Source organism: Thunnus albacares, chromosome 1 (genome assembly GCF_914725855.1).
Source record: "Thunnus albacares chromosome 1, fThuAlb1.1, whole genome shotgun sequence".
Lineage (NCBI taxonomy): Eukaryota > Metazoa > Chordata > Actinopteri > Scombriformes > Scombridae > Thunnus > Thunnus albacares.
The window spans coordinates 31,377,480-31,387,743 of record NC_058106.1 but is presented as its reverse complement, the minus strand read 5'-3'; the positions used below and the strand labels follow the sequence as shown (position 1 = coordinate 31,387,743).

Genomic DNA, 10,264 nt, shown 5'->3' with positions numbered 1-10,264 from the left:
AAAGAAACACTAATCAAACAAACACTGTGTGTAGACTGCGCCGCATGAGCACCAACATCAATACCAGCATATTTTTGGACTTTCTCCTTTTGACTTGACATTGAATTCAAACTATGTCTCATCTCGAGTGAGCGGTCTTCTGTCGCACGCCACAAACACCTACCGTACGTATTTTTGCTGAGGAAAAAAATTCACAATCTTCCGGTTGAAAGCGACCAATGTTTTAAAAGTTCATTGTCTCTGAGAATGGTTCTTCATAAAAAGATGAAGCGTCTCACTTTTTCTTCCCTCTCATGGCAATCTCCTTCCTGAGACTGAGCAAGGTAAGCCGAAAAAAGTTCCTAAGTTTCAGTCTGGAGTTTTTTGTTTTTTTGTTGTTTTTTTTTTTTCTCTGCAGGGGGGACGTGAGAGTTTCTTGGGCACAAGAAGCCATTTTTGTGTCCACCAGCCTCTGGCTCCCAAGGTTTATGTTTGGGTGTGTTGTTTGGACTTTTAGAGTGTGTGTGTGTCTTTTCTGTATGTATGTGTTGGTTCTACCTGTGTGGATGACAGAGATAGTGTGTAGGTGCGTGTAGGTGTGTGTGTGTGTGTGCGTGCTCATGGCGCTGTGGTGATGGCGTTCAGGTCCTTCATCAGGCCCTCGAGGTGGGCCATCTCCTCGGTCAGCTCGTCGGGCTCGTAGCTCTGAGGGAGAGGAACAGGGTTACTGCGAGGGGCGGGGGAGGGGCAGGGGGGGAGGGAGGCAAGCACCTGGAGGGAGGGAGGGGAAGGAGGGAGGAGGGGAAGGAGGAGAAGAGAGGAGAGGAAAGGAGAGGAGGAGAGGGTCAGTCAGGGATCTTTCACAGAGGATGGCGGGGGAGTCGTATGGGTGGGGGTGAGGCGAGCTGGGGGGGATGGGGTCAATGCGACTGAAATGTTGTAAATGACAAAAAAAAAAACAGAAAGAAGCAGCGGACGAACGTAAAACCAAAGAGAAGCCGATGTCAACAAAGACGGTCAACAGCCAATCGAGGATTAGGACATGTAGAAAAGATCCGATGGTAAAATAAAATCATTCCAGTTATGGGTTTTTGTTAAAATCAGTCGTTAAAAAAATTAAATGAATTGATAAAAAGGCAGCCGACAACGCCACAAAAAAAAATATGGTGAGATTGAAATTGGAAAGAATAAAAAGAGAGAAAGAACAAACAGAAAATATGGTTAAAATCAATGTCCAGCTGAAAGTAACTGTACAATCCAGTGCCCAAAGAAAACCTGACATGGATTTTGAAGGAATGTGTGATTGATAATTGTTTAAGACATCATCATATTGTCTTTTTTTTTTTATTATTAAATATATCATATAAAAGTAAATAACCACCACCACAACTGGCAAAAACAAGCTGCATTTCTACCAGCAGCCAGTGCAGGGCGCTATACTCACGCTGTCTACGTCTTCCAGCATCTTGCTGGTCTCTGGCACGTCAGGGGCGTTGGGCACAGTGACTGCCATGGGTGTTCGTGTCCTTCCTAGTGTCCCGATGGATGCTGTTTTAACGACATGGGGGTGAGTAGGAGGCCCTGAATGACAAAAAGGTCGCACAAAAAGCAATAGTCATTGAAGACAAACATAGCTGCGGTTTGTGTGTGACCTCACATTATGTGTCACTTCACGTTATATTAATAAAAACTTTCATGTCTGTAAAAACAAGTTCATTTCAACAGTTTTAACAGGATTAAAATTAGAAAGCGATCAAAGCGAGAGCTAATGAGAATTTAACTTGTTTGAATAAAATGAGGATGAACTGGAGGAAAAGATTCTCTCCATCACTGTCTTTAGTCATGATAAGGATTAATGTTTATAGTTTTTAATAGTAACACTTTAGCTTAAGTTGCTCTATTTAGCACTTATAGGCAGTATAAACACACTTAATAAATGTTTATAACAGTATAATGTAGATGTAAGCAGATATAAATAAAACATTATATAAATAAGGAGACTTACAGTAAAGTGCTTTATGCATGTAAAAATATCTAAAAATATCCATTATGTAATGCAAAGTACCATCTGTTCTGAATATTTAATAATGACTTACAATTATTAGATAGTGTGTAACTCATCACTTTCATGTGAAACTCTCTGACTTTTCGAGGTCACAGTCTGAACAGCTTGAATGCCAGTAAGTAATCTTGTAGTCTGACCTGTCCTGAGCTGTGTGTGTGTGTGTGTGTGTGTGTGTGTGTGTGTGTGTGTGTGTGTGTGTGTGTGTGTGTGTGTGTGTGTGTGTGTTTCTGCTCACCGGTCTGAGCGAGCAGGGGAGTACTGGGCAGGGCAGGTGACTCGTATGATGGATGGCTGCTGGCTGGGATGGCGGGTACGGCGAAGCTCTTGAGCGGGTGGGCGTGGGCGTGCGGGTGGGCTGAGCGGTGGGGGGGCAGGTTGCTGGTGTAGCTGGGCTCCTCCTCTGTGGTGGTGGAGCCGTGGTAGCTGCCCTCCGGGTCGGCCAGGATCTCCGAGGGGCAGGAGGCCTGGGAGGAGGCGGTGGCTGGAGGGAGGGGCTCCGAACTGGGGGTATTCCTTACTGACTCTGGAGAGGGGGCGGAGGGGGGGGGGGGGGGGGGGGGGGGGGGGTTTAAGGAGAGAAAATGAGCAGATGTGTCTACAGGATTGATGCTCTGACTTTAGAAACAACTTGTTTATCCAAATACAGTACATAACTTATCATTCACAGGCTTCTGTTATAGGTTAGGGATAAAATATGGATTAAATAACCAAACAGGATGTTTGCTTATGGCTGATCCGGCAAATTAAATACCTGACAAATCGAAGAACTTCATCACATTGATGCAAAAACAGATAAAAAGAACAATACTGCCATAAAACTGTCCTGCTTACTATTTTATGTCTACAACAGCCCCATGCAACCAAACGCTTTGGCAAAATGGTTGCAAATTTATGTACTATAATGTCTTTTAGAGTTGTAGAGGCTGATATATCAGCTGATATTACCTCATCGCAGGTACAGCATATCAGTATTGGCGTTTATCTCCAATGCCAAAGATATGTTTTGAAACAGTTTCACCATTTGACCACCAGAGAGTAGTAACTCTCTCGTAATTGTTAAAAATCCTGTATTGTTTGGGCTGTAGTATACTGTCATAATTCTCAACCTAAAATAGCCATGAAGTGGAAGAACTTAATCAAGAATTTCAAATAATTTTGGCAGTTGAATGTTTCCTACTGATGAATCATAAATCATAAATGTTAGATGATGTGTTATTACACTGACTGGCAGTCATTCCTTATGTGCTCTGTTTCACATCAGTTTTATTACATGCAGATGAAATTATCCTGAATTTGCTGAGATTCTGGGAAATGTGATCATCGGGAAGCGTCTGAGGACTTATTTCATCGTCAATTCATGTTACAATGATTTTTTTGTTAATTGTGTCAACAATAATGAAAAAAAGGACATGTCATAATAACACAATATGTCATAATATAATTTAAAAATTGCAAAGTTGATAAAGTCAGCATCTAAAACCCCCCAAACGTATTACTTTATAAAGATATGAAACAAACTAAAGCAAGCTAATCTCAACCAAGCAAATAATTAGTATTGTTTACTTTTTGTTAAAGAAGAAAAAATACCAAACTACAAATATAACGGTGTATCATTGTTAGCCTACTAAGAGCCCATATAACAGCAACATCTACTGTGTGACTCCAGCAGCAGACTTTTGTTGCATGTTGTTCGCCATCCTCTCTCTCCCCCCTCGTTTCCTGAAATCTTTCTACTGTCACTATCTAATAAAAGGATTAAAATGACCCCAAAACAACAAAAACAAAACAACTACAGAATGATTAAGCAATTATAATAACAACAGTCCATGTTTTTTGACAACTGACTAATCAATCATCTCATGAATAAAGTCTGGAAGATAGAAGCTAGACCATGAAGTTCAAATCACCGGCACATCTAATCGCATCCTTGATGGTAAAGATTAGTTTACTGCAGTCAAAGTTTAGATGAGTAAAAGAGAGTTGGGTTAGGAGGAGCAGAGAAAAGTGGTTAGTAAGACTTAAATAAAATATGAACGCAACAAGATGAATGAGCAAACGATGAATGAATGAACGGATGAACAAAGTCTAAGTGAATACGATCAGGTCTGACTGCCTCGTCCTCCTCTGCAGTTCTCCTGTTGTCCAGCGTGTGGCGGTGTCTCACCTGTAGAGTCCACCCTGTCTAGATGGGAGATGGGGGTGGCGCAGGCGTGCGGGCGCAGGTGCCCGCTGCCTTGGTGGTAGAGGTAGCTGCGTGTCGGCGACGCCAGGCTGCCCATGTGATAATGGTGGTGATGGTTATCAAGGGAATGGATGGGGTGAGCACTAATCACAGCTGTGAATGGACATGGATATACACACACACACAAGGTAAAATGTTTAACCAGCCTTAATAATGATGAAGGATGTGGAGGTGTTGCTGGTGAGATGCACACACACATGCAGTTTTCTGTACTAAACACACTTGAATATCTTACATCACACAGAAATTATAATGAATGAACATTTTTTGACAAGCATGAAATGGACACATTCAGTGGAATAGACAAATAATAGCATAAGATATATGTCAAAACTGGTAAATTTGTTAAGAAATCTTTGCGCTCTGATTTGTTAGTTGCTCACCGCTCACTATCTGTAGGTTATGAAAAGCTCACTCATCGAAGACACATCCATTCAGACACAAACACACTTACGCTGAGGTGGCTGTGCGTCAAAAGGCATCATCATTTTAGGCCTCATCCCTCGCCGGCCTGCTAGTGTAGACATGCTGTCCTCTGATTCGTGGCCTAAAAGGTACGGTGGAAACCAGCCAATCAGAAAGAGCTGCTACTCTACAGTTCTTTTTTTTGTAAATGAACTGCTCTACCACCTGAGGATCTTGAATATATTTCATGTCATTTGGTTTCATTTAAAAAAAATTGCAATTTGATGATTAACTCCTAATTATAGTGTTTGGGAAGTTGTAGCAGTGACAGTGTGTGCGCTTGCAGCACTGTAGTCATGACAGGTAATGGGCATTATGTATGAAAAGCATGAAATGTTTTGCATGATAAATCACATAGAAAACAACAGCAAAGAAACACCATCCCCACATTCTCCAAAGACTCCTCAGCTCACACTCCTGGAAGCAAACCTGAGGGTATTAGCACATCTCCTGGCTAAAAAAAAAAACACTGTTTTCTCAGTCAGCTCCCAAAATGTACTTTTCTGTCTGCCAGCCAAGGGCTTTGCTCAGTGTTGTTATGCATGTAAGCTCAAGACGTTACGGGTGACATTTCACTTTGATCTCTTTCCCATAACATCAAATTCTAAGTCTTCCCCCTTCAGCGAGACTGACCACGGTAGGAGTTGCGCCTCTGCTGTAGGTGAGGGTTGCTATCCAGGCCGCTGTCAGCCGGCGTGATGTCCTGTGAGGCGCGGGGGATGGGCGTTTCGGTCATGACTGGGTTTGGCTCTGGCGACTTGTCCATGGGTTTGAGTTCCAGCCTCTCATGGTGAATCCAAAGATCAGGTGGCTTCAGGTCTTTGGAGTTTCCCTTGTATTTGTGGGAGCCGTTGGAGGACTTGGAGGCAGCCCGCTTTCTGCAGGAAGGAACATGAAGGGTAATGGTGAAAGATTGACTTTATTTGTAGAGAGATGGTGGCAAAGTGGCCGAAGAACGAGTGAAAAAGAACACTGGAGGGAGCTGAGCTATAGATTAGTAAAGATAGTATTGAAAAACGTTTCAGTTTAGAAAGTAAATGTATTTTAGAAACGAGCGTGAAGAATCGAGGTCAAAGAGAGATTGAGCGACGTACTTTTTCTGGTGGGACGTGGTGCGCCTTGTGCACAGGAAGGCGCCCACCACCACCACGATGATGGTGAACGCTCCCACTGAGATGATGATGACAATGACCAGGATGTGATTTTCACCACTTCCCACCCCTGATTTACCTGGAGAAGAGAGAGATATTGGATTAGAGCAGATACATGTATGAATACGTCTTTAAATACACGGGTGAGTCACTAACAGGAGCAAATGCAACTACTGTACAACAAAAAAAATCAGTTCAAATTGCTCATTAAAAATGTACCGTCAGAGAAAAGGGGCGTAATTGTTGATTGACACAATCAGATCATGATCTTAGTTATTGTAGTGTCTGACTGACTTAACATGACAGAAGGTGGATGAGAGCAAAATCTTACCAACTGGGGATCCAGGTTCATGCGTAAGTGGGTTGCCTGGAGGCCCAGGCTTCGATGGAAGATTCGAGGCTGTCGGTGGACAAAAAGTTTGATTTAAAATAGAAAAAAAAACATGTTGTACTGTAACTCTCCTCAAGTGCTTTTATGACCTCCCCTACTGTCACATTTATGCCTTCATAAGCCGTATTATAATCTGAAAAATTTCTACAAGCACAAACAGATTTTGCAAGTCATGCAAAGCCCACGTTTAAATCAGCCCAGAAGATGGAAATCTTTAGAGAGAGGAGCGGAGTCAGCAGTGAGAGATGAAGTGTGGAGGGGGGAGTTTACCTTGGTCATTAGCCATTTTGTCAGAGGACTCAGCTTAACAGGCCAAAGGAGAGCAGGGAGGGAGAGACAATAAATGCAAAAAACAGGTTAGCTGAAAAGAGCAGCGAGGGAAACAGAAACAGAGCGAGAGATGGCGACTGTAAGGCGGAGGAGGAAGGGGGTAAAATTAGAAAAAAAAATAGATATTGTGAGAAATTATAGCTAGAATTTGCAGAAGTTTGCTACAGAAAAGCAAAGCTGACATTAAGAGCAAAGCATGTAAGTAAGTAAGACTTTTCCTACAAATAGTACAACATATTGATTTAAAGTCCTAAAATACTTCACTAATCATTCCAAAAACTAATATTTTCCTTGAAATGATGCAGCCTTATCAAAATATTCATATAAAAAGCAAAATAATGTGTATGCAGCATCATCAAACTGAAACTAAAAAGGATTTTTTTTTTTACATTTAGAGTCAGTAAGGTGCAAATTTACTGCCCAGACTTGGCAGTAATTTGGTCATCCCCAACTAATCAACAAGGCTTGGGAAACTCTCAGCTCTCCAGACACTTTCTCACAGCGGCTTCATCAGGAGAAATTGTCTGAAGTGTTAACTAGAAAATCTATTTAAGTCAAGAGGGGCTCATCATATGATTTGTTTAAACTTCAAACGGACAATCTGTCTTTAAAGAGCACTGCACTGTTAAGACGCTGTAAAGATCCCCTCCAGACATGTTTATATAGAAATATTCTGCTTGGAATAATAATTTGTGCAGTTTAACTCTTAAAAATACATCCAATCGTTCTCCTTTATTGAAAACTCAAGAATCTGTGAACATTTTTCATTTTAAAAGTATAACTGCTGCCTCCATGAATCGACTTTCTGGCCAACTGACGAATGCAAATACAATATTCATTGTCCTTTTAGCTCTGGTTTGATCTCCACCAGCTACTCTTCTTCACCAGCTACTGACTAACTTTGGCTTTCTGTAGTTTGTTGGTACATATGAAAGTCATACTTTTGATGAAATTATACTTTTCTTTTGTATTAACTGGCAATAGGGCGGGTTCATTTTCATTGTACCACTGGTGCTTATCTAGTTCCCATCCTATCTCGTTATTGAAACGTACTCTTTGGAGTTCGGAACTGCACAGCCTCGGACATCGGACCCATGCCTTTGGAATTTCGGGCCTGGATCTTGAAGTAGTACGTCGTGTCCAGCGTCAGCTCCTGGATCTGATGGGTCAGACGGTTGCCCACCACTGGTTCAATAACCCAGTCGTGGACCTCTGCATTTACATCTGTACTGTAGTAGATGATATAACCTGTAAGGTCAAAAAGAGACAGATAATTTAAAACTCGATGGCTTTGATGCTGTGCAAAATTGGATAATTCACAGTGTTCTTTTGTTTTATTCGTCTAGACAAACTGCACAATCAGAGCCACATATCTTACATTTTAGTGGATTCACACAATGTACTTCAATTTATCACTACACCATCATTACATTAAAGGTGCAGGGGGAACACGGTTTTCTTCAGATAATCATTTTGTTTGGATCAATTGTCCACTTAAATGTGATTTCATTAGTCAAGATTTAGTGGAGAGTTGATACAAAGGGGTTTCAAATGGTCAAATGACTGACTTATTTTAGATCAGAAGAATCTTTTTAGGGCTAGGGAGGCATATAACAGTTAAACCTGAGGTTGTGTCCGCAGTCCTTCATTCACTCATTCGCAGGAAATAGAGATTTCAGACACTTATCAGTCACCTTCACTAACAGGTATAGAGTGGTGCAATAGTAGGTTTCACACTGTATTGTGGGTTTGTTAGCAGAAAGTTTTTTATTCCATTGTTAGATACATTTACACACTCAAGAGTTCTGACACTCGAATAAAATGGAGAACGGTTAATATAGTGCACTCAATAGTGGAAATAAATGTGGAGTGATTTAAGACACAGCCTTTGTCTTGATTTATCTGTAAGAACACAACATGTGTTATGCAGAAAAGTGGGACAGAGTGAGAGGAAGTGTGACTGACTCACCAGTGATCTTTCCATTGGCCTCAGACGGAGGTTGCCAGTTGACAATAATGGTGCGAGGTTTGTTCTCTTTGCTCACCACCGTCACATCTTTCGGGGAGGAGCTGGGAACTGTGGCGAGGATTGACAGAGGACATTAGTTATGTTGATGAAGAGGTCAGATAAAGGGTCAAGATTAGTTATTAGTGCAATAGAAGACGTTTTGCATTGTTTCAAATTTAACAACATTGAGCACTAACTAGCCCCCCTCATGTATGTTAATGGAGTGGACAAAATATTAGGAACACTATTCAATATAATGTACTAAAGTACACCACCACCCACTACAACCTCAATAATAAACGTAAAGTAGAATTATCACCTTTCTGACAAAGTCAACAAAAACTGAAAATGTATAAGCTTCGTAAATGTAGAATTTATGGCAGAGCTGTTGTATTGGATTGCATTAGATTGCACAGGTGTTCCTAATAAAATGGACGGTGAGTGTATATGTATGTGTTTATGACCTTGTAGATATCATCCACTCACACGCTTGTGAAACAAACCCCTGACTGAGCAGAAAGGAAGATTGCTACACTTCTAGTATATAAACACAGCAAGAAGTTCCACTTCTTGTTCAAAGTCCAGTAAATCTCAGTCTACAAATGCATTTATAGAAGCAGTTTCAAAGAAAACGTTTTTTTTGTTTTTAATCTTGGGTTCACTGTCAGAAAACTTTTAGCTTAGCAATTACACCTTAAAAAGTATGAGATCTGGCATTTGCTCAGCTTGCACATTTAATATCTATCAGGTACACAGCACTGCAGGAACCGATACTAATATGTAGCTATGGTGACAGCACTATTAGTAACTTTAACACTGATACAGAAGTTAAAACTCAAATAACAGTAATCAGTGAGGAAAGGAATTATAAACAAAAACAAAATGCATTTGGCTCTACAAGCTTGAATCCATTAAAGTTCTTGTGTGCGCTTGTGGCAACATTGCAGCAGAGACACCTGACCTGTTCTAACACGTAATTGATTATCACTGGATAATTATTATCATCTCATGATTAGTCCACTTGAATTTTGCATGGAAGCAGGATTAGACCAAGTTACTCTCCGTGAAAACAGCAGAGCAGGACTGAAATTATTTCCGCAATCGCCAAATTTGCTGCAAATTTCCTTAATTTCAATTGCAGTTATTTTGACATCTATTGACAAATACTTGTCTTAGTTTCTGGTTCATACTCTATTGTGCAGAGGCTTGATTTTCCCCAGGTGTGTGTTCTTTTTCCATTTGAGCTACAAAAAGGGAAACATTACTCCCAGTCAGCCAGGGGTTTGTTCCACAGGAGGAGTTGGTTCATGTCTTTGCTTTTATGTGCATTTTGTGTGTTTTTTTGCAATTATTTGTGTGTGTGTGTGTTTGTGTAGAGCTCCTACTGGTCTCAAAGGTGGTGCCCTGGGCTGTCATGCTCCAAGTGCTGGTGCGGCGGCCTTTGGTCACCATGACAGAGAACTCGTACAGCGTGTTGGGTTTCAGTCCCGTCACCATGTGATTCAGGCTGGTGGTGTTGGCCATCTGGGAACAGGCACACATAGACACACAAGAATTCAGTTTATATGATGGCACATTACACATGCTCACCACTGAAGTCTCCAGGGAGTTGAAAATATTTAGACAGCCATGG

General features: G+C 41.2%; 1 protein-coding gene across 6 annotated transcripts in view; it reads right to left on the bottom strand.

The window, feature by feature from the left end:
- Nucleotides 1-572: 572 nt before the first annotated feature.
- neo1a (neogenin 1a) overlaps nucleotides 573-10,264 on the bottom strand; it is a 159,794-nt gene continuing 150,102 nt past the window's right edge. For 4 of the 6 annotated variants that reach the window (XM_044354904.1, XM_044354926.1, XM_044354909.1 and 1 more), the window contains exons 18-29: nucleotides 10,017-10,155; nucleotides 8,593-8,700; nucleotides 7,677-7,871; nucleotides 6,564-6,596; nucleotides 6,234-6,302; nucleotides 5,846-5,981; nucleotides 5,385-5,629; nucleotides 4,741-4,833; nucleotides 4,209-4,379; nucleotides 2,280-2,567; nucleotides 1,424-1,560; nucleotides 573-684 (exon numbers count right to left, since the gene is read on the bottom strand). In XM_044354904.1, coding sequence (XP_044210839.1) covers nucleotides 598-684; nucleotides 1,424-1,560; nucleotides 2,280-2,567; nucleotides 4,209-4,379; nucleotides 4,741-4,833; nucleotides 5,385-5,629; nucleotides 5,846-5,981; nucleotides 6,234-6,302; nucleotides 6,564-6,596; nucleotides 7,677-7,871; nucleotides 8,593-8,700; nucleotides 10,017-10,155 — 1,701 coding nt within the window. In that variant the 3' untranslated portion in view covers nucleotides 573-597. Of the gene's footprint in view, nucleotides 751-1,423; nucleotides 1,561-2,279; nucleotides 2,568-4,208; nucleotides 4,380-4,740; nucleotides 4,834-5,384; nucleotides 5,630-5,845; nucleotides 5,982-6,233; nucleotides 6,303-6,563; nucleotides 6,597-7,676; nucleotides 7,872-8,592; nucleotides 8,701-10,016; nucleotides 10,156-10,264 lie in introns of all 6 variants that reach the window. The other 2 variants (XM_044354890.1, XM_044354898.1) reach the window with 2 other exon arrangements.